At 40.5% G+C, this 26,000-nt stretch overlaps 1 protein-coding gene across 2 annotated transcripts in view; it reads right to left on the minus strand.

Annotated features, from left to right (window-relative positions):
* KIAA0232 (KIAA0232 ortholog) overlaps window positions 1-23,875 on the minus strand; it is a 70,758-nt gene extending 46,883 nt beyond the window's left edge. For both annotated transcript variants that reach the window (XM_050896717.1, XM_050896716.1), the window contains exons 1-2: window positions 23,825-23,875; window positions 4,419-4,921 (exon numbers count right to left, since the gene is read on the minus strand). In XM_050896717.1, coding sequence (XP_050752674.1) covers window positions 4,419-4,649 — 231 coding nt within the window. In that variant the 5' untranslated portion in view covers window positions 4,650-4,921; window positions 23,825-23,875. The remainder of the gene's footprint in view (window positions 1-4,418; window positions 4,922-23,824) is intronic.
* Window positions 23,876-26,000: the final 2,125 nt, after the last annotated feature.

The raw sequence follows: 26,000 nt of genomic DNA on the forward strand, positions 1-26,000 counted from the left end.
TTTTAGACTCATTTCCAAAAGTAGCAAATACGGCTTGAATAAGAATTGTGCTATAAATGCCAACAATAATTAAGTTAACTTCAGTCCTTGAGTATTTTTTAAAAAACACCTAAAGTGTGTATATTTCGCAGGTGTTACAGTAATTCTTGATAGGTATGTGTAACATACGTATAACCACAGCAGCTCTGGAAGATCTTGGTACCACAGTGCAATTTACCATAAAGAAGATTCCTTTCTTGAAAGCTCTCTAGTGCCTTGAAACACAGCTGGGCAAAACATACCTGCTTATCAATTTTCCCAATATTTTAATAGATATTTCAGTTTAAGCCAATGAGTCAGAATAAAAAATGCAAACATTCCAGTAAAATTTGGTTGCAGTGTACAAGGGTTTTACTTTCACCTATGTTTTCTGTACTGTTGCCTCCCTCCACAGCCCCCCACAAGTACTTGCAAAAAGCCGCTTTCAGCTCTGAAAACTCATGACTTAGTGATCTATCGTTTTGTGATATTGAGCCTGTGTCCATATCATGATATCCAACAGAGACCACTCTAATTGGGCAAGGCATGGAATTAACAGTAATAATAAAAACAAAAAAAACCAAACAAAAAAGACTCCCAAAAACCACTCACACACAAAAAAACCAAACCAAAGCAAAACAAAACAAAGAAGAAAAAAACCCCAACACTCCACACCAAACCCTTAAATACATTTTATCTTCTATGCACATATCAAACTACCTCACCCTACAGAGACAGATAATATTGGAGGAAGAGCAGTCAAGTGACCAAAGCCACAGAAGTCTGCAGCAGAATCAAGACCAGAAACCACATATTATGTATTACTAACAAACCAGAAGGGAACATCCTGCTTATTCTCAAAAATAACCCTTAAGAGATAGTCAATCAAGACTCCCATAGTCTTTTGAAATATTTATTTTAAATGTAAACAGAAGTGACTGATAACAACATTGATATCTTAAATAGCTGGGTATGCCTAGTGAGGTTGGGGATGTTTTTTCATTCATTTTCTATTTTAAATCTTTCAGTACTTACCTGACAGAACCTCAGTCCAGGACTTCAGAGTTCCATTTCCCTGCTACAGTTGATGACACCAGAACACTATAAAGCAAGCATGGAAGGAGGCTCCCTGAAGCAACTAAAACAGTGCTAATGATGCCATCAACATTCTGAGGTGGAAAGACCTTAATGACCATCTTAACTTCAGTTTGCAACATTTCTAATGAAGATGATTTATACAGTATCCATAAGATTACAACTTCCTAAATTTGTCCTCTTCACCACCCCCACCCCCAAAAAAGGCACATTGCAATGGCTTGTTCATACGTGTAATCCCATTCTGGGTGTTCAGAGACCACATATTCCTTCTAATCTGTTCAAAACAGAGATTATTGCTGTATTTTTGCGAAGAAGTGATAGCTAATCACTCCCCACAGAAACAGAGTTCTAGAAGCAAAGAATCATAGAATTATAGAACAGCCCAGGTTGGAAGGGACCTCAAAAGATCATCTGGTCCACCCTTTCAAGGGAAAGGGAGCCTAGATAAGATTATCTAGCACCCTGTCCTACTGCATCTTGAAAACCTCCAGCAATAGGGACTCTATCGTGTTCCTGAGGAGGTTGTTCCAGCGAATGATTGTTCTCACTACCAATTAAAAAAAAAAAAAAAAAATTTCTTTCTCATATCAAGATGAAACTTCACCCAGCGCAACTTGTACCCATTGTCCCTTGTCTTCTCCATGTGGCTCCTTGTGAAGAGAGAGCCTCCATCCTCTTTGTAGTTGTCCTCTAAGTTGGGGAGAAATCATTGCAATAAACCCACTATTTAGAACAGTTCTTTCCCTGGAAATTCTGTCATCTTTCTCAAGCACCAACAGAATCCTATGGGAGAAAAAATTCCTGAGATGCCAAGAGCCAACTCTTCCATGGCAATTAATCTGAATTAAAGAAGCGCAGCAACTCTCAGTATTTTACGCCTAAATTATTTCTCATTTAGATGTTTAATTGCTGCACTCTTCCCTGATTTCTATTTGTAAACAACACCAGTATATGTTTTTCCCCTTTGTCTTAATGTTGTACCCATCACCAAAATTGTATTGAAACTGCTTATATGCAAACATATGCTTTAGAGTACAGATTTTCTTGCTTCTGAATGACTTAACTAAACCAAAATTAATTTGAAAATGCCAGGTCACACAAATAACCAGTAGGCAATAAGTAAAATAAATTAAATAAATAAATAAAAAATAAATAAAAGAACAAGCACATGTGCTTTATTTCCTCAATTGTCCATATAAGAAATTTGTATTTGCAGTCTTTAAAGACTAAGCTATTTGAGAAAGGAATTAGGTAGCACTATGTTTCACAACATATGCATCCAATCATTATTAACAGAATATCATTCCAAAACTAAATTGATATTAGGTCTCAAAACTTAGAAAACGGTTATTTGAAGTAGAGGAAACAAATCCAATAAAAGTATGTTATAAGCAGGATCAAATTAGAGGAAGTGGAAAAGAAACTTCCAGCTTCTTCAAATCTCAATGTCGTTCAGAAGACATCCTGTACATTTGTACTACAGCACCTGCTCAGCAACACAGGTTTCGGCTACCCTGTCAGTATGTGGTATTCTTCTCTCTTTGGCTCATTAGGTTCAGATAATCAACTTGGGAAAAGAACAGACACATTCCTTAAAGCTCCGCTATCAACCCACAAAGCACTCAGTTAAGGTATCGAAATGAGAAATAAACTGAATGAGGTTTTCATAATATAGTTACCCTGCTTCTTGCAAAGCCTGATAAAAAGAAAACTAATTTTGGCACTTCAGTCATTTCAAACTATCACAGTAGTGGCTTCACAGTCATGACTATGCTCTAAAATGGACTGGAAAGAAACAAGTCTTCATTTTTCCCCATGGCCACAGGGCTATCTATAAAGCTCCTCAAATTGTTGTGTGGTTTCACTTGGTTTCTTTTTTCTGTCCTCGCCCCACACTCTCCTTGCAAACAGGTTTTGGAACTTTATTCTGTCCCTTTCTAAAATACAGCTATTCGTGTCTGACCAAGACCTAAATAAGTTCACTGTCAAGGTACATTCTAAAGAGTGCTTAAAGTGGTTTTTTTTAATTATTGTTATTAATCATGAGGTTGTTCCTGGTGACTTCCACTGCTGCTAGATAAACTTTTGAACAAAAATTACTTTTACACATAAAGTTTTCTGTTTTGCACAATGGAAGCATGAAGGCTTTTATGCACAAGTAATGGTTGCTAAGAGTTCAGAAACTGGCAGCATCTGACATGAATTTTTTTCTGCTTCAGCTACATTTACATCTCTTCCACAATACCCTGCCCTGCTCTTGCTGGATTTTTAAAAAGGTAAACTAGAAAACAATGAAAGTTCTGAAGCAGTTACATAGCAATGTGTGAAGTATAACCAAAACAACAGCAACAAAAAAGAACTAATAATTAAGCCACCAAATAAGAGATATTTGCTTTCCTTCCTTCCCACTGTAATCACAGCCACCTTATAAGACGAAGTCTATGATCTACAGCATCCTCATCCCTTCTTCAAAACACCAGAACTTCCCTCAGTCCTATATCCAGAAGACTCCACTATTAAAAGTATTTTGATACAGGCTGATGATGCAGAGAAATTAAAATTTAAAAAATGAAAAAGAAAAAAGAGGTGAAATCAGGACTGAAAAGTATGTTCTAGGGACATATAAAATCCATAGCAATAAAGGCACATGGAAACAGTAACAGGGTTGTGCCTATCTGATACATAGCTTCACTTTTCTTCCCCTGTCCTTTTTGAATTACAGTCACGTATAGCAACTTGCTGTTCCACAACTCTTCTGCATGCCTTTTATCAGGATTCAGCATTAACATTCCTTAGGAGAGATGAATAATGTATGTGCAATAATGTATTTTAAATACTTGAATACTAAAAAAAAAGTGGGTTTTTTTATTCTTTACTGAAAATAGCACAAGATGAAATCCATGAGGAGTGATGGGGAGTCTACAAACTACTGTGAAGCAGGCCAATTTGACATACAGTGTAAAAGAATTACATTAGTTTACTAATGTTCCAATATTAAATTAACCTTATAATCGTGAGAACTGAAGGTCTGCATTTATGATACAGAACATCCCAGTGTTAATAATTCTGATATCAATTGTAGCTATGTGAAAATTGTTTACTGTAATTGCTCATACAGCAAACTAACTACATTAATTTCAGTTCACCCATCAAATTTGATCCCCGTGTGGTTTATACCCCCTTCCACCCACACACTGAAAGACAACCGCCCCCCCATCTGAGCCATACCCATGTATAATACACAAAACATAACTGATACAAAAACTCACTTTCACTGGACAACATCTAAAATATGTAAATACCTGTTCCTGCAGGTCGTAGTCATAGCTATCATGCAGCAGAAGACTGAGGACATACCGAGTATAAATCATGGCATCAATGCCACACTTCTCTAGCTCTTGTCCCAGCCAGGTCTGCACTGGACCCAAAGCATGTAGCAGAGACATTTCAGAAACAGATACAGGGCCTGGATAAGAGCTTGAGGAGCTTTCAGATGGCAAACCATCCACAACAACTGTACAGATAGGGCGCATGAATCTAGGTGGTTGGCATCCTTATAACGTGAAGCATTTTCTGTAGTTGATATTCCGTCGGTATCTGGAGGTGATTTTCACTCCAGTAAATAGGAGAGAGGCTTGACTTCTAGGACAATCATTTATATTTCCTGGCAGTTAGCCGTCTAGAGACGAACATCACTCTTCAGGCATGACCAGTGAATAAACTAAATCCTAATAGCAAACACATATGTAATGTGTTTTTCTACCTTAATTTCACATTGAGGCCAGATGCAAGTCCCCAGCAGGACCTATAAAGAGGAAAAAATGATAAGTTGTGATAATATGTATCCATACATGAATAATATTAAACAGCGAAAAAAACACCCACTGTAGAAAGCAGTCATTTACATACTGCTTACTCCACATATACAGTACACCTATTCAGCGTCATTTTGAAGAGTAACAAGGATTATTCCAAGTTTAAAGGTGACTTTTAGAAAAGGTACTTTTTAATGCAGGAAGAGAGACTCTTTCATCAAAGACTTCACAACTAATCCGTTGACTGAAATATATGTTTGACCTAGCTTTATGGGAAGGTTGAGATTACTTTCACTATCAGCTGGAAAAAATCCACTTTGATTAAAAAAAAAAAAAAATCTATGTTACTTTGCACAAAGACAGACTGTATATTTTGCATCACTAGAAGACAATATAATCCTACTGTTTTGCAGTGATTGCCGTTTCTGGAATAGAAAAAAGTGTCTTGTTTATAAAACACTGAATTTATGAAATTCATCTGGACAGGAGTTTCATAAATCCTACCACTAAATAGTTGCTATCTTCAGGCTTGGGTTTTTGGGAGGTTTTTTTAGTTTCAATATTTGCCTTGCCTCAGGATAGCAAAGCATTTTATCATCCAAAATCTGTCCTCATAAAAATATAAATCTCTGGAATAACTTAAAAAATTTGAGCAGAACATAAAATTTATCAGTGCCAGAATTAACATTTAACCCTCTTTACAGAAAGCATACACCAGTCTTACCTGAGAGCTTACACTCTAAAACATATCCTAAAATAGAGAGACCATCCTAAGACTTATACCACTCACAATCCCAAATCAGTCTTGTAAGTAAGGGGCAGAAGGTGCAAGCACCACACACGTAGGCATTCTGCCCTCTAACCCAGAAGGAGCCAGTACAAAAAAGGCATTTTTGGACCGGTCTGCCAACCAACCACACGCCAGTCTGGCATTTATGTAGGCCTTCTCTCTCCTTTCCAGCTTCTCAGCAAGAGAAATCAAAGCTCAAATCCTAGCAGGAAATATCCCTTCACTGAAAGGAAACAAAGACTAAAGGATCTAAGCAAAATCTACTGTTTTGTTTCAACCCCACTGCAAGATGACCAACACATTCAAAACAGACATCACCTAATATAACTATCTAAACTATATACTGTGTGTAGCATTTCACATCAGCAGCATGTTTTTCGTGGCCAAACAAAATTGAAAGGTGACTTTACAGTTGATACCTATGTCCACACAACAAAAGATCGTAGTTTTTAGGAGCTTTCTTTGCATCACCACCCAGGTCCAACTGTATATTCCAGATCTTTACTGAGTCAATTGCGACAACATCAAAAAGAAAACCATTATAATCAGTTGCTACAGAGCTGACAAAACCCTACACTATGCTAAAACCACCTTACTTCTCCGACGGCAACGTTCATTTTGAGAAAGTAGGTAACGCAAGAGTATTCAATCTTTGTCAGTAACATGTTTGTATTAGTCAGAATCTCATAAGTAAGCACAAATAACAGCAGGTAGAAACATCCTGCAAATGGCCTGGAGGTTACTGCTTCATCACGTAATTAGAGAACAGAAAGTATGAGAAAAGTCTAATACTGTGACCAAGATACTCCAAATCAAGAGCCACAAGTCCAAACTCTTAAGCAGTCCATATTCTCTTAATTGTTGAAGAACAACATTCCACTCAAACATCTATTTTGCCCTTCTCCTGTTGGTACTCCACATCACAGCATGTGATAAACAGTCTCCCTAAGTCAATGCCACAATCCCAGTCAGCCCGCCAAGCCCCATGTTTCAAAGATCTGGGAAAACGGACGCTCTTGATTTGTCTTTTTTGAGAGATGGAGCAGAACTACCTGAATGTTCAGGAAATCAAAAACTTTTTGAAAGAGTTCACAGAAAGTTCCACTGGAAAGGGGAATTACGAAAGGGTGGACGGGGAGGAAATCAGGGGAAAAAAAGTGAGAAAGTGACCGAATGAGAAATTAATTTATTCTAATTCAGCAGGTCTCCCATCTACCCATAATCTTTTCTTTTACAAAGTGTACAGAGAATGGAGAGGGACAGCAAACACACGTTTCAAGTAGTCTTTGGTTTGCAAAGATACCATCAAAAACAGTCAAGAGAGGCGGGATGGAGAGGGCTTGGTTAAGGTGATCACATTTTTCATTAAACGTTTTGAGTATCCAACACAGCAAAGCAATGGGCTTCTGGAAATTGACTTACTTCAATCAAAAGCTACTGCATCAGTGGACAATGGAAGAGCTATAGATGTCACCTACCAAGACTTCTGTAAGGCCTTTGACATGGTCCCACACAACATCCTTGCTGCTAAATTGGAGAGATGGATTTGATGGATGGACTATTAGATGGATAAGGAACTGGCTGGATTGTCGTGTCCAAAGAGTTACAGTCAATGGCTCAATGTCCAAGTGGAAATCAGTAATGAGTGGTGTCCCTCTAACGTCCATACTGGGACCAATACTATTTAATATCTTCATCAATGACACAGACAGCGGGATTGAGTGCACCCTCAGCAAGTTCGCAGGCGACCCCAAGCTGAGTGGTGCAATTGATTTGCTTGAAGGAAGGGATGCCATCCAGAGGGACCTTGACAGGCTTGAGAAGTGGGCCCATGTGAACCTCATTAAGTTCAACAAGGCCAAGTGCAAGGTCCTGCACCTGGACTGGGGCAATCCCCAGTATCAATTCAGGTTGGGGGATGAATGGATTGAGAGCAGCCCAGCGGAGAAAGACTTGGGGACACTGGTGGATGAAAAATTGGACGTGAGCCAAAGCTTGCAGCCCAGAAAGCCAACCATATCCTGGGCTGCATGAAAAGAAGCATGGACAGCAGGTCAAGGGAGGAGATTCTCCCCCTCTACTCTGCTCTCACAAGATCCTACCAGGAGTACTGCATCCAGCTCTGGGGTCCCCAGTACAAGAAAGACATGGACCTGTTAGAGCAGATCCAGAGGAGGGCCACGAAAATCATCAGAGGGATGGAACACTTCTCCTATGAGGAAAGGTTGAGAGAGCTAGGGTTGTTCAGCCTGGAGAAGAGAAGGCTCTGGGGAGACCTTATTGTGGCCTTTCAGTACTTAAAGGGGGCTTATAAAAAAGATGGGGACAGACTTTTTACGAGGGCCTGCAGTGACAGGACACGGGGCAATGGTTTTAAACTGAAAAATGGTAGATTTAGACTGGACATAAGGAAGACATCTTTTACGATGAAGGTGGTGAGACAGTGGAACAGCTTGTCCAGAGAAGTTGTGGATGACCTATTTGAAGTGTTCAAGGTCAGGCTGGACAGGGCTTTGAGCAACCTGATCTAGTGAAAGATGTCCCTGCTCACAGTAGGAGGGGTTGGACTAGATGATCTTTAAAGGTTCTTTCCAACCCAAACCATTCTGATTCTACGATACAGCAAAGCAAACAGCTTCTGGGTACTGAGTCACTTCAATCAAAACTTACTTAGGCACATGGTTTAGATCCTTAGCACCCAGTAAGGACTGAGTTCATGCTTCAGCTTCTCCCTGAATGAGGTGATAATGTGGCCTCTCTTTTCTATCTTAACACTTATTTTCATGAGGCATTTGAGAAATTCAGTTCTTGAATTTCTCTAGAAATTTTCTCTAGAATTTTGTGTAGGCTGACAAAATCTGATTGACTTTGGCTGACCAGTTAAAGCCTGTCTTGCTTTTTTTAGATGGGGAGGAGAGGGGAGAGACAGCAAGAGGGAGACAAGTTATCACAGGAATTAAGAAGTGAGACAACAACAAAATTTCTATGACGTTCAAATATTATAGTCCAGCTTTTTTTGGATATCATATTCAATTACCTATTTTAACATTAAGTTTCAAAATATATGCATGATATAAAAACTGGAAATCTGAACAAAATTCTGAAATAATATTTGAGAGTTCTCATTTTAGAACTGTCTCAAGTACTTCATTTTACAGTAAGTCTTAAATATATTTCCATTATGTTTCAGAATTAACAAAATTTCATGCAAACTGAGTATTTCCCATCCCAGTACTATAGAGGCTTTCCATATCAAATTAATACAAGTCACTCAGAGAGCGAACATTTCTGCTAATAGATGTGACGCTCAATTTTAGAGATAACATTTTCTGACAAATAAATTATCATCCCTTTTTAATCTTTTTCACACTGTCTTGTTAAAAATAACTTTCTCCATCCTCACAATGACCATGGCTAATCTGAACAGAGAGACTACAATACAGCCTAAGTAACTAGTGCAAGGCTAGTCATTTTAGCTACCAAGTTGGAAAGAACTCTCCATTTCCAGCTATAAAATATGATGGAAGGATATGCCTTATAATGAGAATTACCAAATAAAAATTCACACATCTCTATCAATAGTTTGTGAAAACTACTGATTACTTACAAATCCTAAAGTAAAAAAATATATGGTGAAATTCTTTCAAAAGAATTTCTACTTACTCCACTTCCTAGTAGAATTTTTCCTTTTAAGTAACCTTCAGTTTTTGTAATACTTATCAATGACCTTAACAAAGACACTGTTAGATAAGCTGTCAACAGCTTAACAACTGGAGGCACAAGAGCCAATTTATGAAGTGTCTTGTAAAGGAATGAGAATACAATATCGTGTAAACACTCAGATTTTACAACTTGGACTATCTTAGAATAGATACTCTTTCTCAAAATTCTACTCTGTGATAGTCACTAAACATTCTTTTGACCTAAAATAGACAGCAGAAGACAATAACTGAGTTTTAGTCTCCTGAGATCTAGTTATGGAAAAGCAACAACTTTAAATAATCTATAGCAAGAAACAGGAAGAAGGATCAATGGTACAGAAACTGAAGCTGGAACACTCCAGGTCCATTCCCTAGAACAAAGTTGTTCTTGCATGGGAAATAACCTTTTTTGAAGGCTAAATAATCCTAGTCTTCCTCATAAATGAACTGGAATATGGGCATGGTCATAACAAATACCTACAATAATTTAGAAAAAAAAAAAAGTGTCTTGGTACTACAGTAATGAGAGCCACACAAACACCTTCTTGTGATAGTTGTGTCTACAGGAATACAGCATGACAGTGTAAAATTACACTAAGATTACCAAAGAGTGCAGTAAAAGAAAGGTGTAATTAAATCACTCTTCAATGAAGCTTCATACAAGCCCACCAAGAAAGTGCTAGCATATGTAACTGTTCTTATCAGACTAAACAGAAAGAGTAGATTGGCTAAAAGCTCATGCCAGGCAAGACATTTCCATGTCTTCAACAGCTTTTTCCTCCATAATTCCCTTTCATACAAAAAAAGCTTTTTTAAGGAGCTTTAAGGCCTTTTTTTCCAATTGTTTCTAATCTTGGAAAACAGTCACCAAAGCCAAACCACAAACCCACTGAATTAATCTAAGGTAACCTCATCTGTACTTTATCAGCACCAAGAGTCCTCTGAAAATTATGTACCCACACAGCAAGCTTCTCAACAAACTTTTTTTTGTAAATGAAAAAAATAAGTAGACTTAATGCTTTCACAAGCTTTCAAGCTTTCTTAAAGATATACCTACTATCAACTCTTAAAGTAACAGAAAATATTAGGAGAGTAAAACCCATACCCCTTACTATTGTCCTTTCAGGTAAACTAAAGGTCCACAGACTATTTATTGGAGACCATAAAAAGGTAACTTAAAAAGGAAGCAAATTGTCTGCAGGCTTAAATTCACTACACCAGGGTCTACACTCTCACTGGAAAAAAAATACAGGATCTACATATTGAAGGAAGTTGAAAATTAATACATTATTTATTTGTATAATCTGCAAATAAAGTCTCTCAAGCCTCAAAGTTACTCTTTACACATTTTGATACATCTACTACAGAAAGGTCAATCTCTTGGATAAAGCTACAGATACGACCTTTTTCCTACCTTCCATTCCCAAAAGGGATAACATCTGTGTTTCCAGTGCTTCATTCTGCCTACTGCTATATGTTAACAATTAGACCAAACACATTCTCACACAATAGTTAAGTCGTAACTGCTGTTTTATACAAAGTTTCCTGTATTATTCTTTGAAATATGCCAGTACATTACACAGTTTACAATTAACAGCTCTCATTTTCAAAAGTTTTTTTCCCCCGCTATGGTCTTTGACAACATATGACAATTTTTCAATGCATGGAGGAAAAAAAAAAAAAAATAGAATTCTTACTTTTTTCTTGTTTTTTTTTTTAATGTGGGTATAAGTGTCCACTTTTTTTAACCAGGACAAAGTTTTTTAGAAGCAGTATTTTTTTCCCCAGAATGGTTCTATTAAAAGCAAACAATCCTTCCTCTCCCTGACAACTACATGTAGCAAAAATATGCAAATCCTAATTAGTACAAATCAAAGTGAAAATTTTACAAGTTTGGTCAATAACATACTAAAATCACATATTCACTTCAGTAAATTTCAGTCCCCTCTAGAAGACTGATAATCAAAAGCACGGTCACATCATATGATGGTAGCAGAAGTCCAAAACTGTTCTTACATATTACAGAGGAATTAACAATTTTACCATCATTTCTTTTGTTTCTTTCAGTGAAAAATCTAAACAAATCCTTAACATACAAACTAAACAGCCACACACTGGGGAGAGCACTGTCAAAGCCCAGAAACAAAGCCTATTTAAAATCTAGCAAACAATGGAATCTGTGTCCTTAATAAATTTCACATGGCATTTAAAAGACATGTGAATTCAGAAGTAAAAGAAGTCGTTATTTTTTAATCACATTCCTCGATAATCTAAGAAATTTGGCTGTATAGTCTTCAGAGCAAGGACAGCTTTTTTGTGCGTTGGTGATGTTTGCTGTTATTGTACAATAAACAGCAGAGCAGGGACTTGATTCATGACCAAGGCACTGAAACACTATCGTAAAACAAAAAAATTGATAATGCATATGCTATAAACAAATCTCCCCCTCCGTGTCAGTTCAGACAATTTCTGCCACAAACCTTCAGAAGCATTGTCATGCCATGAGAAACACAGATTAAAACACCTGGCTGGAATCAAAGCAAGGAACACTAAAAGTGGTTGGAAGCATAACAGCAGCTCTGTGAATTAACTTTTAGATACACATAGAATGTTCTTTTTTAAGAATTATTATCAGGAAGTCCAAGAGTGATACAATCTCATTTGTAATGAATATATGTTTTACCGTTGACTGATGTCTACTGTGGCTGAGCCTATGCTATGGTTCTAGTGTAACTCAAGTCAAGTCATTGAACCCACAGAGGAGACAGAAACCCACATGTGGGTGTTACTGCAGGATTTTTTTTCTTGTAAATCTGCAAGCTTATTTTCATAACACTTATCCAAATGAAAATCTGAAGCTGCTAATCCTGTATAAAAGCTTAATGGAATTTCTCAAAGGATTCAAGAGCTACCATATAAGCCTCATTTACTTAGGTTAGCAAAGAAAAAGAACAGAGATATAACCAAGATGACACCAGGGGAGTCACCAGCACAGTTCTGTAGAATTCTGCACTGGGACCTGCATTGCTTAACAAATTCATAAGTGACCTGGAAGATGAGACTGGTGACACAGTTAAGAAGCTACCAAATGACAGCAAGCTATCAGGGATAGTGAACAGAAAATAACTGAAAAAATGCAGAAGGACCTTATGAAACTGGACTAGGCAATAAAAAGGCAAACAAAATTCAACATAGGTAAACTTGAAATGAGACAGAGGAGGAATAATAACCTCATGCTATTAATACATAGAACAATGAGTTGTGACCTGACTATTAATCGCAGGATCTATTTCCTAAGTAGTATGTTAGCTATTTCATGAAACTATAAGCTCAAACCCAGCAGTAGTCAAAAGAGCAAATCACAGAACAAAACTGAAGTCATCTTTGTGTCACTGAATTAATGTTCTGCACGCATATTATACGTGACATGCAACCCTGGTCCTGTAATATCAAAGAAGACATGCCTCTCCATGGATAGAGACTGACTGTTCAATGTCTTTTTTTAATAGAAAGTACCAACGAGTTAGTAAGAGCTATGTACAAAACTTCACAAAACAGCTACTAGAAATTCCTTGCCAAAAGATACTGAGGACCTAAAAAAAAAAATAAAAATAAAAAATTAGATGGGCTTCAAAGGAAATTGAACAAGAGAGATCCCTTGAGAGTTTCCAACTAGACAAACCACATCAGGCTCAGGAAATCCCCTAGACTGAAAACGGTGTGAGGCTGAGTGAGTATTCAGGAGAGGTATCACATACACTCTCCCTGTTCTTTTTCATCCCTAACAGCTCACTTACAGATGCTGTTGCAGACAAGTACCAGATTTGACAAAGCCTTTGTCTGAACCAGTACAGCTGTTCTTATAAAACATTCATGTTCACCATAATACAAGAACACCACTTCAAAAAACAGTAGCTGGAGGAGTTCAATTAGCTGATCCACTCACAGGGATGCACATTATTAACATATATGAACTTTGTTACAAGATGTCAGAACATCAATCCCGTCAGAGAGCAAAAACTGAGCTATGGGAAACAATTGTTAATGGACTGCAGAATCAGCAGGTGAGGCACCTGCACTAGGGGTTCAGCTGCATATCCAAGACCCCAAATTCTCAGTAATCTGAATATTCTCCACTTCCTCAAAACAAACATGTAAATAAGCTGGAAAATGTACAATTTGTAAGTTAGGAAAAAAAGGCAAGATGGAAAGAGAAAAAAGCATGACCTAGCAGCAAAACCTACAAACACTGTGAAGAACAGTCACAGCATACTATGTCCACCACATACCAAAACTTCATCACTTTATATAATTGTAAGAAGGTCTGAAAGTGGCTTCATAAACAGACTCTTTTGAAAGGGTTCCTATTACATATAGCAGACTTGTAAAGAAGCATCTCTACATAGTGGAGATCTAGGAAGTGGTTCTTCACTACATGTAATATGACTTAAAATTTTAATTAATAAGCCCTAATAGTTGGCAAGTTTTGCAGATCATGGTTCAATAGCTGTCTCGATAATTTAGGAAACAAATTTTACCTTCAAGAAAGAAGTATTGTTATTTCATAGCATCACTCAGGAAACTGTTTCATGAGGTCAACACTCAATATTAAAGACACATTAAAAAAAATCAAAAGCAAGCACTTCATTATGCAGCACGTAGCCACCACTTCCATTTCAATAACATAAGGGAGTGCAGAGCATTTCTGACAAAATAAAACCTGTCAAATAAAACAATTTCTGGTACCACAGTTTGTTGTGCAGTTGTACCAGATAAGTCTAAGTACAGCACATCTGTAACCTGCACCCCCCCCAACCCAAAGCATTATGTCTCAAAAAATTTCAGCATTCATTTTAAGGGCTTACAACTCTTAAAAACACCTTCAAACATTGATCAGATTTAATAAATTGAAACATATTTGTAGACTGTCTGAATATAGAGGAGTGAAATACTGCTTCACTGATTTCAAACGCTCAGCTGCCATTAACAATGGCAACATTTACATTATTTTAGTAAGAATTTGTCCAAACAAGGTTATCCAGCTACCAGTACAGTCCTAACAATTCCATCTTATTCTTAAAAAATGATGAACATAAACTGCCACAAGAAAACTTTTTTCCAGTTCACTGTCCAGACTGGATTTTGAACTAAATTTCAAGCTTGCTTAAAACTGATGTTTGAACTAAATTTTACTGCTTTGTTTAAATGAGACTACATTTTTTTTTAAATCCTATGTGAAAAAAGAAAAATGTACACATATCATGTAACTTAGAAATACGATAATTTTTAATAAGTTTAAAAATACAAATCGGCATCGAATGACAAGGAATTTAAGTAAATATTTTTCACATTAAAAATGAACTTAAAACAATGCTGCGTATAACTGACAAAATTTGAAGTAATTACTACTATTGCCAGCACAAGTACCAGTTTGTAAAAACCAGAAGTGATGTTTTTTATACCAGCAGTAACTAACTTGCAAGAGAACGACGCCAGACACAGCATCTTGACAGAGGAACCTGTGTGGCTGACTTAAAGTCTAGTTAGCGTAACACAAACTGCACCGCAACTGCATACTGCCACCAAGAGAGGATGTTCTACTGTTTCTCCCATCGTCCCTGTCTGGCGTTCTCACCCTTTTGTCCTTGTACTTAACCCATCCATTGTGTGGCTGCAGAGACAAACTGCATCAGTTTGTTCTAAATGGAAAAAATTCATTTTGGGGGGGCCAGTCTTCAAAAAATACAAATAAGCAATCAACTCCATTGCCACAAAATTTCTACATCTGGCATAAGAGAGGAAGTGGGGTTGCCCCTTTCAGCAGTGGCCTACTGCTAGATCCACTAAGTATAACAAGAAAACATTAAGAACTCAGAGTTCAGAAACTACATTTTAGCTAACTCAGATGCAAGTCTTTCAGACCACCATTATTCTTTGGAACATGAAGTGTGGAAGCCAATCCAGGTACTTCAACAGATATGATATGTACTTCCAGCATTTTTACAGAAATTCCCTACTGACCCATGCAACTATATCCCATACTTATATCATTCAGCAGATTCAGCCTCAAACCAAACAGAATCCCACTGCAACGGTAACCTGGAGATGACAAAGAAATTACTGGTTGCTTCAAGTTTGGTAAGAGAGAGGCTGGTGTTGCACTGTAACTAACCTAGAATATTATGGATCACCAAAATGTGGAAAACCCAAGAGTAAGTGTGAGTGCTAATGCAGAAGGCAGCATGTATACACCTCAAAAATGTAGACGTTGCCTCAGCTCATACTTTACAGTACTCCCCAACCATCGGTTTAATTTCAGTATCACTGACATCGGGTTTCAGACTGTTCTGTTACATTTCTTTCTACCATTGAAGACATTGGTATGATTTAAGTTTTTCAATTTAAAATTGCAGATCTTATCAGCGTACCAGAGCAAGGCCAGTGACAAACATCTCACTTGCCCCTGTTTTCCTCAGGTCTATTACACACAGGGATTGCCTGGATGGACTGCTACCAGGCCTGAGAGGTCCTGGGGAGAAATACTCGTCTAGCTGTAACTTCAAGACGGAGACAGTTACAGCCTTTTTTGTTCAGTCCCATGAGAATCTTCACAGGGACACTATATATCAAAAACTGTATCTTCTACTATGTACACAAGCAACAGACCACACATCATTGATTACCATCATCATACTTCAATAACTTTCTCAGATTTAAGGAAACATAAATGGAGTTAATAAAAACCAAAACCAAATATAACTAAGATCACAAAGGATGCACACATTTTAAGCTCACCGAGACATTTATCTTCAGGACTTCCGGCATGTAAAATCTGTAAGCTTTCTACTACTTGTGTCTCACTATATTTACTAGCCTTTCTATCATCTAGAATATATGAGGAGCTTAATGCAACAGAGGATGCAGTCAAGTAACGGAAAGATCAGACATACGCTCTTGACTATTTTGATCACTCTCCTTCCTGCCCTCCTGATGTCTTGGATTTACTCAACTTTTAGAGCAGTTCAAACTACCTGCTACTAACACTATTTGCCTGTGTTTGAACTCCCTTCCCAAGCGGATGGTAATGGCTTGGAGGCCTGAGCACCAAGTTATGTGTGTGTCCATTAAAACAGACTCGCCTCCAGTTTCATCACGTCTCAGTACATAGACAGACACCAGTGTGCCCCAACAGGTGCAGCCAGCCTCCTCCGAGGCACAGGCAGCCACCAGAAGGAATCATCCCACAGGCCACCAGTGGGGCCACCCTGATAAAATATTCAGTGCTCTTCACATCAGCTGGAATGCTACTGCAGCACCAAGTAGCTCAGTGGCCACTCTTTTAGTGCAACCACATAGGATTTATTTCAATTAATATACAATTTATTCTTAGGCATACATTGCATCTTTCAGCTGGGGAGGGAAAACGAGAATGAATTATGACGTCCAAAGATCCAATCACCACTGCCCATTTAAAGGCTATGGTATTTCTCCAGCTATTTATACTTCCAAAGTCAATAATCCAGCTGTATATAAACATCTAACTAGTTAATGACCACACTATACATTTTAGTTTTATTAACGTCTTTAATTTGTATGAAGGTCTTCTCTGAATGCTTACTATTGAAGTCTTCTATACTTGGTCTGCGATTCAAGGAGTTAATTACTACCTTTTGAAAAGCTTAAAATAGCCTCATGAAGGGTTTGAAAACAAATATAACTATTGCCTAACTATATAGTCTTTTCAACAGCTCTTTTCATAAAAAAAAAAGATGTTATCGTAAATTCAGTTGGAAGTCACATATAGACAATGTTTTCATTAATAACTGTGTAAAAATGCCCAGTATGTGTCTGCCACAAGAGGCTCAGTAATCGCCAAAAGTTCTAACAAGTTGAATTTGCAAGCTCTATCACTTAACCAGAGAAGATACTGACTTTGTAGCAAAGAAAATATGGCAGACCTACAAAGGAAATTGTTTCAAATGCTTTTCTCCTGCACTTCTACCACCTCTCATTTTTAATCCAAAATGTTAGTAAATGAAATTCTATATATTTATGAAATTAAGAGCAGAAGTAGGAGACTCTGCAATTTTGAACAGAGTAACAATCCACATGAAAGAATATATATTTCAGCATTTGAGTTCATTTGCATAGGCATTGTTTGTTCAGTTTATGTTGTAAGACCGCCAGGAAAACAACTTTTTCTTTTTCTTCTTTTTCCATAAAAATAGTGGCAATATTAGTTGCCATATCATATCTCCACTTTTACGATTAAGTATGTTGTTTAAAAATGCTATTGCTTATTTTAAAAAAAAAAGTTTACAAACTGAACAGGTAGGACAGGTTAATACTGCTCTTAATAAATTTGCTGTTTGCTACTTCAAATGACAGCTGGAAATCTTATTTTACTAAAACGCAAAATATTTAACTATCACCACCAGAAAACCTCTTACAAAAACAGCAGGTCAGCACTATATTACTTCTCTTCAAGGAAGTTACTGTACTGTTAACCACGGCATTTCTTTCACAACTCAAGAACAAAGTTACTAAAAACTGGAACTCTGAGGTTTCTCTCAAGCTGATAAGATATCCTGTTCAGAGAAGCTGGTGAAAAAATGATCTACATAAATATGAAAATTAAACTAGTATCTGGACTTACAGAAACATTTTAAAACTCTTGTATCACCCCACACAATTCATCATGACTTCCAGCAAAGCAGCTACAAAAACTTCAATAAAACAAAAATTCAGTTTCACTGTTAAGTGCAATAGTCAAATAAGCAGCAGAGCGAACTTCTACCCCAGAAGACAGAACCAGGAGAATAGGAATTCACTCAAGAGCAACCTTTAGCTAATTAGTAACAGTCATTAGCTCAAAATCTTCAGCCAGCAGAATTACAATATCATGAAACAGTAAAAGTTTTTCCTGAAGTTTCATAACCAAAGTTATCAATCAGACAAATCACTGGAAGCTGGCCCCGCTTCTTTCAAGATACTCCAGCGTCCTAAATTCAATGCAGTGTTTTAATGTTGCACTCCCACTCAGCCACAGAGTCTTCAAATTTGTTTCAAGTTTGTAATAACAGATTACAGTGTCACAAGGATTTAGTGAGAATTAATTACTCATCCAATGGCAGCAATGCGCATTACTGATTTCTTCATTAATGATGCTTCAAGCAGCCTTTTTTCTGTAGGCTAATAAAACACTTTATTTTCTTAAAAAGCACATATGACACATGCTAAATGACCAAAATAATTTCCTTAATCACTCTGTGTATATTTTAGCACGTTTTCCCACTTTACTGTTGAAGATTATTATCTCGATCTAAATCCTGACTAAGCTAACACTACCTGGAATAACCTTGCAGAGTATACGTATCTTGCAACTCTGCTGTTCTGACGTTAAGACTACACAATCTTATGAAAAGTTGCTTTATTTCTTCTGGCCTTCAGCTACCCCTAGTCTCTTACTCTCTTATCTCTCTCTGTACTTTCTTCCACAGTGTATATATGCAAAACCTCATCTGCAATGCAACTATGGCTCCCTTCAGAATTCTTCTATAACCAAGCTAATTCATCTAACCAAACCATAAAAATAACAAAAAACCCACACTCACACAATTTAATAACATATAAAAGGCATAACAGCTCCTCCTTTCCACACAGCATCTTAAACACAGGCACATTAAGATGAAACAATTTGCTTGAATTCACGCAGTGACAGAGCTGATAAAAAAACTGCAGGTCTCTTCAAACCTAGTCCAGCGTTCTATCCAGCAGACCTTGTTCCTTGTATAAATTTAATAGCAACTAGGGGAATATTTTTAAAAGGTACAAAAAGAACACAAAACTATTCCGATTTCATCCCTGCTACAATTTATTTTATTAGTAATTTTTTTGCACAGAGTATAAATTTTCACATGTAATCCTTTCTAGAATGAGGCCTAGAAAGTTACAGACAAAAGTAAAATTAGCATGGACCACATATTTGAAACTTCTTCCTCAATACAGTAAAAAAGAGAAATTTAAACATTCCCCAAACTATATTAAAAATGAAAATTGTTATAGCAAGTCTGAGTACAGACTATGCACAAACTTAGCAGGATATAATTCATCTGTTACATGTAATATCACAACAGTGAAAAATGAATTTAAATCCTTTATAATTGAAATTTCCACACTACTGCCTTAGAAATAAATCTCTTGGAAAGACAGATACCAAAGTGGACATACAGAAGCTAAGTTATGAACACAATCTAGATGATGCAGAAATAATCAAATGAATAGTTTTATGCAGGTAAATCCAGACACTTGCATGTGAAATTATACAGGAAATAGCAGATTAAAAATATGCAGTAGCTTCCAATAAAGCTAGAGAAATAACTTCTAGTAAGAAGTCTATGAAACAATAATCTTTGTACTGAATGTTCAAACTACACAGCCTTTCCCCCCACCCCCCCAACCACCACCATAGCCCATAAAATACACATTCAATCCCTCAGCATCCGTTATAAATGCACCCAACCAACTTTTGGGAAAGTAGAACAAGATGCTTTTTAGTAAAAATATTATAACCAGCTCATCTAGGTCTTTTTCTACTAAAACACTCTAACAGTCCTGCAGTTACCTGGTATTTCTGCCTAGAAAAATCTGGTAAATTATTTCCGAATTATGAAAAAACCATACTTTCCCCTCCTATCAGCCAATTTTCTTTTTGTCTGTGTATTGAAATGCAACTGAGCATTCAAATATTCATTTCAAAATTTTTATTTTGTATCATGAAATTGACTTGGAAGAAATTCTTGGGGCAGGGTTGGGGGGTTGGACACAACACAACAACTCGTTTCTATAATTACATTTACAAATTACCTAACCAGCCTGTCACTGTTCTTGGACTAAAATGAAGGATTCCAATCTCTGTTCCACAATACAGAAGAAACTATCCCAATAAACAGAGCATATTAAATAGCTTCTAGAAGATCATTTGTATTCCAAGCTCCACTAGCAGTGCAGGTAACTAGAATAGTTCCTGCTACCTCTCTTAGCCTACAGGAATTCTAAGTCTTGCTGTCTTCATCACATTCTGCTTTACCAGACATTGTTACTCATCTTATTACTATAATAAGTTAGTACTTTTAGTTATTAGCTATTGGTTGTTATTACCATTATACAATTTTAGGGGCTTCACATCAGCCTATCAGACAGGTACGAAACCTATGCTATAAATGCATGTCTTAAGAAAAGAAAGAAGAAAAACAAGCTGCAATGGAATAAAAAGAAATAAGGGTCTTTTACTGTCACAAACTACAAAAAAAAAAAAGATTAAAAAAAGCTCAAATTTCTTATTTTGAACAAATTAACTTTTCGACGGCGTTAAAGGAAATATTTAAAGCACACTACTTTCAACATCCATCATTACGAACTCTGTATGCTGCTTTATGTAAAGCTTAAAGAAGCAGCAAACTGAGAGACAATTTTGCTAGGATTCTAGGTAAGTAGTCAGAAAGTCTATTCTGACTCTACAGCACTAAGCCTAAAAACCAATAAAATTCCACAGAAAATTCACCCATGCTCAGTATAAAACCAACCTCTTGGCTTCCTTCATTCCCCCAATTCACCTAGAAACAAGATGCTCAAGCAGGACAAATAATGAAGTTATGAGCACTATATAGATCTTCCTCCATCCCTATTCCTGCTAGAATGCACAGCAAATGAGCAAAGGAAAATGCTGACATCATTTTACCCCTATGGAATTTCTCCTACTTGGAAGAATAACGAATAGCAACAACAAAAGCAGTTGGGAATGCAGACTATGAAATCAGCATATTAAGATAAAAAGATAAGTTCAAGGCCTCCAATTTTTCCTCGAGTCACCTATAAATCTGTTTGCCCCTTCCTTTCCTTCCAATTCCCCTGCTGATGAGCAGAAAAGCTAGAGGGTCATGTATCCAATCCAAATTTGCAGAATCTGTGGTCTCAAAGAATCATTACCTCCATGGTGCACAAAACAAATGAACTGATAAAGTTCTGTGACTGTACGTGTGGCAATATCCGCTAAGCAGAATATGGCGGGGATGTAAACTGCTGATGCTTTCAGTGGAGTGTACAAATCGGGATTTCCCCTATAATTCTTAGTCTTTGAAAATGAAGAACATTACAAATATATAATGTACTACTCATTTTATTCAAGTTACCTACATCCCCTCTTATATCTCAATGATCAAAACAGAAGATTTTGATACCTATACAATACGTTTTATTGACTGGGAGGGGTTCTACACTACCATTTTAGCATATCCATACTGACAAGAAACAGCAGATGGAGGATTAGTACAAAATAAAATCTGTATGGTTACATGTCAAGTAACAATCAAGTTCCATGTCATTTACTTTTATAAGGCATATTTTTGTCTTTAATAAAGAAAAATGTCACTTCCAGACTCCCATGGATTGTGAGAAGCCCGCAATACTTGGGTTTTAAGCACTGCAGTGAAGTAGTTTGTTTTACCAATTATCTACTGAATCATCACGAGCTCACTTTTGACAGCTAAGAAACCAAATTTGATCTGCAATTCCCACCTCATCCCAGGAACACAGAAGTAATATACGGTGTGCAACAGAAGGGTAAAAACCTAAACATTTAAAAGGGTTTGCATGAGGAAAATCAACTACCCATACCACAGTGTCCTCTGATCCCAGGCCTATAAACCCGAATTACTTATATACAGAAAACATCAGAATACAGGAATGCCTTTTATTTGAAAGGACAAGCAAATCGTACTATTTTCACCCTTCAGATCAGTATCAGGTACTGCAATGAGTAATTAAAACAAAGGCAAAACAGAAAAAAGCACCGCACTTTCGCTTTTCTCAAAGTTTCATAACACGACTTAATAAACGTATACTTTTAATCGACACGACACGAGGAGAAGATGGAAATGAGTTTGATGGAACGAAGTGTCAGTTTGTGTCACTTCTGCATTCAGCTGTAACCTTCGCCAAACCTTGTGTCCCCCCCCACCCCGCCCATTGCCTACGAGAGGCTGCGGCCCTGCCGGGCCCGCCCAGGCGGCGCGCAGCTCCGAGCGGCCATAGGATGCGGCTCCCATCAGTCTCCTATCAGCCCAGCTCCTCCTCCTGAAACAGCAGCAGCCCTAGCCTTTCTATCCGCCTTTTGCCTTCAATAGGCCCCTAAAGGACAATGCTGCTGGAAAGGAAAAAGGGGGGGGAAAAAAAAAAAAAAAAAAGGAGGGGAGCGAGTCCCACCAGATCGGCCCCCAGGGCAACCCTGTAACGCCGCAGCTAAGCCAGTGGCGGTTTCCATCTACCCCAATCCGAGGCATTTAGACCCGTCTCCCAGCTCCTGCTCACCGGTCAGCAGCCGCTGTCTGCGCTTTGTACAATTACGCACAGGATGAAAGGTCACGGCGTGAGCCAAACCCGCACACCAGTCGGGCCTGGCAGTAGCCCGGGGGCGGGGGGGGGGCGGTGCGGAAAGCCCTGTCACTTCAACCTCACGGTCAGGCTGGGCAGGGAAGGGGCTGCCCGGCTCAGGCTCTCGCTACCCTGACCCGAAGCGCCGCATCCTCCCGTTTCCCGTCCACTGCGCCGGGTGACATCGGCGCAGGCCGGCACCCACGACGGGTGGGTGCCGGGTGCTGCCTTCCTCTCCCTCCTCCTCTCCTCCCGGGCATGACCCGGCCCGAGGACACGGAGCCCCGGCTCCCGCTCCAGGCCGGCGTCTCCCTCCCGACCCCCGGCACAAGCCGCTCACCTGACGCTGGGACCCCAGGGGCCGGGCCGGGCCGGGATGGAAGAGCTGGGGGGGGGGGGGGGGGGGGGGGCCGGGAAGGGCTCAGCTCCCAGGCAGGCGCTCGGACCGGGGCACCCCGGCCGGGCCCCCGGCCCCGCCCCCGAGTCCTGCCTCGCCGCCGGCCTGCAGCCAGCCCCCCGCCCGGCCCCTCACGCTCCCTGTCACCCCCTCCCCGGCCCCTCTCCTCCCGTCGCCGCGCTTCCTCCCTTCTCCCCCCGGCCCTGCCCCCGGCCTCCCCGGCACGCTCCCGCCGCGCTGCGGCAGGCGCAGCCGAGAAACGGGACGCGCCGTCCCGGGAAACCGTCCTCCCAGCGCCGGCCAGGCCCGGCCCCGCAACTCCTCCTCTTCCCGGGCTGTTAGCGGAGAGGGGAGGGGAGCGCGGGGCGGCGCGGGCCTCCTCGGCCGGGCCCCGAGCCGCCAGCCCGGCGCTCCCTGGGGGTCGAGCCCCTCAGCGCAGCAGCGGGAAGGGGGGGGGGGGCCCGCCACCGCCGCCTCTCGGCTCCGTCCTCCCGTTGCCACGGGGAGGGTGGCTGCCGCCCTCCCTGCAGCCCTGCCCCTCCCTCTACTCCCCGGGCCCGCGGCGGGTATTTACCTGCCGTGGCGGCGCAGAGCGGGGCCCTGGGGCCTCTGGCAGCCGGAGGAGGCGGCGGACTCCGTCCCGCTGCTGCCGTCCCCGAGTGAGGCGGGCGGGACGGAGCCGGGACCTGCCCTGGGAGGCGTTACGTAAACCGGCGGCGGCAGCGGCGGCGGCTCCCAGCGCCACGGGGAGGGAGGGGGGGGGCCGGCCGCTCCGTCACCCGGCAACAGGACTCAGCGCCCGGGCGGACCGCGCCGCAGGCTCCTCCCCGTATCCTTCCGCCCAGAGGGCGGCCCGGATCCCGCCGCCCGGGCGCGCGGGCCGGGCTGTGGGGCCGCGGCGGGGGTGCCTGCGGGCGCGCAGCTGCGCGGTGAGGGGCGCGCCGAGCTCTCCGCCGCGCCGGCGGGCGGGGCCGGGCCCCTCCGTCCCCGTCCAGTAGTGCCCGGGCGCCAGCGAGCCGGCTCCATGGCGGGCCGCCGCGCAGGAAGGGCGGGGGGGAGAGGAGGGGAAGTATCTCTTTGCCCTGGTTGTGCAGCCTCGGCCCGGCCCCGCCCGCCGGGAGAGCGCCGCGCTGTCCGCCGGGCGCCTGAGGAGGAAAGGGGCGGGCGAGGCGTTTGAAAGTCACCGGCCGGCCGGCCGGCCAGCGGGGAGAGCGCCTCCGAGGGCCGCCTCAGCGGCGGGCGAGGGGAGCGGCGCCGTCCCTCGTGCCTCGGGGTAGCCGTCACCCGGGCGGGGAGGCGGGCGGCGGCCCTCGCCTCGCCTCGCCTCGCCTCCCTCAGCGAGCTGCCGGCGGGAGCCACCCTCGCCCCCTCGGGAGGGCTGGCTGCGTGGTAACGACGGAGAGGGAAACACCCAGGGCCGGGGCAGGAATGCGAAGGAGGAAATGGGGGATAATGATGGAGTGTGGCGGTGTTTGTAATGTGAGGTCCTTTTGAAATCCTTAACGACTCTGAGGGCAAGGTTAGCAAATAAAGTTTATTTTGCTGCTAAATGAAAGCCCGTCTGGAAGGAAAGTCGTCTTTTAGAAGACTGATGCCATTGGAAGTCGGTTTTAGTAGGTGAGCTGCTCAGGAGCCGGGAAAATTTTATTCCAATTGATTAAATGCCAGCTTAATCAGAACTGTTTAGACAACCGTAGAGTAATGAAAGAGCAACATTTTTAGCGTAGTAGATGGGTGAAAATGGGCCACTGTAAGACTGAAAATATGACAAAGAAGATGCACCAGAGTACTAATTAAGCTTCTTAATTGGGAAAATAATAATGCCCTTTTCAGGTGTACGCTAGCACCTCACATTTCTCAAATACATGAACACATACGGGTCTAAGGAAAGTCAATATTATGTAAGATGTCAAAGTAAGTCTTGTGTCTGTGCATAATCGTAAGGGTTTTTTGCCTTTTATTCACTGCTAAATGTGTGGCTCCTAGAGTTCCACAATGTGGTATGTCATCTACGTTGACTAACACTGTTTCTTTTGTGCAAACAACATCTTCAGCCACTGGAACCAAGCTCATCTTTGAAAAGATGATCCCCCACACCCCGGATGTAGTCCTGTTTAGGCCTTTTGACAAGTTAAGCCTGTATATAAAAATCCATCTCATAAGAAACATGAAGGCAAGCCAAGATAGTAACCACTGCCTCCCAGCCTATATGTTCATTTCCTGATACAGGAGCAGCATTACTCTTATTTTTGTCTTAGCTAGGGTTCACCTTTTTTGAACATCCTTGGCACCTAATTTAGTCATAAATTTAATTTAGGCTAGCCAAAAGTTAAATATGCAGGATTGTGTAGCTACGTGAGCTACCAACGTTCTCTTAAACGCTGCCGAGGCAGTAATTGATGTCATGTGAACGTTCAGTTAATCAGTTCAGCTTTCTCCAAACCTTGAAGGAATATTATGGGAAAGCTCTAAAGAGAAAGTAGTGCTTTAAACCCCATGATAGAAGGACAGCGTCGTTCTCAACCATTTAATTACTGTTCAAGTTATTTTCTTGTTATGAAAAGCTAAAACTGAAAAGCTTAGGGGGAAAAATCCTGCTGACTGTTTTCTGCTGAGTCATTGCACTGGTTTATCAGAAGCATTTCACCAACACTGTAATACGGCTCGCGCCAATCGCAATCAAATCTCCTTTTGTTCATGGGCTCAGAATCTGAATTCCCCTTTCCAAGGTAGAAATAAAATACAGTAAA

This window comes from Gymnogyps californianus, chromosome 4 (assembly GCF_018139145.2).
Source record: "Gymnogyps californianus isolate 813 chromosome 4, ASM1813914v2, whole genome shotgun sequence".
Lineage (NCBI taxonomy): Eukaryota > Metazoa > Chordata > Aves > Accipitriformes > Cathartidae > Gymnogyps > Gymnogyps californianus.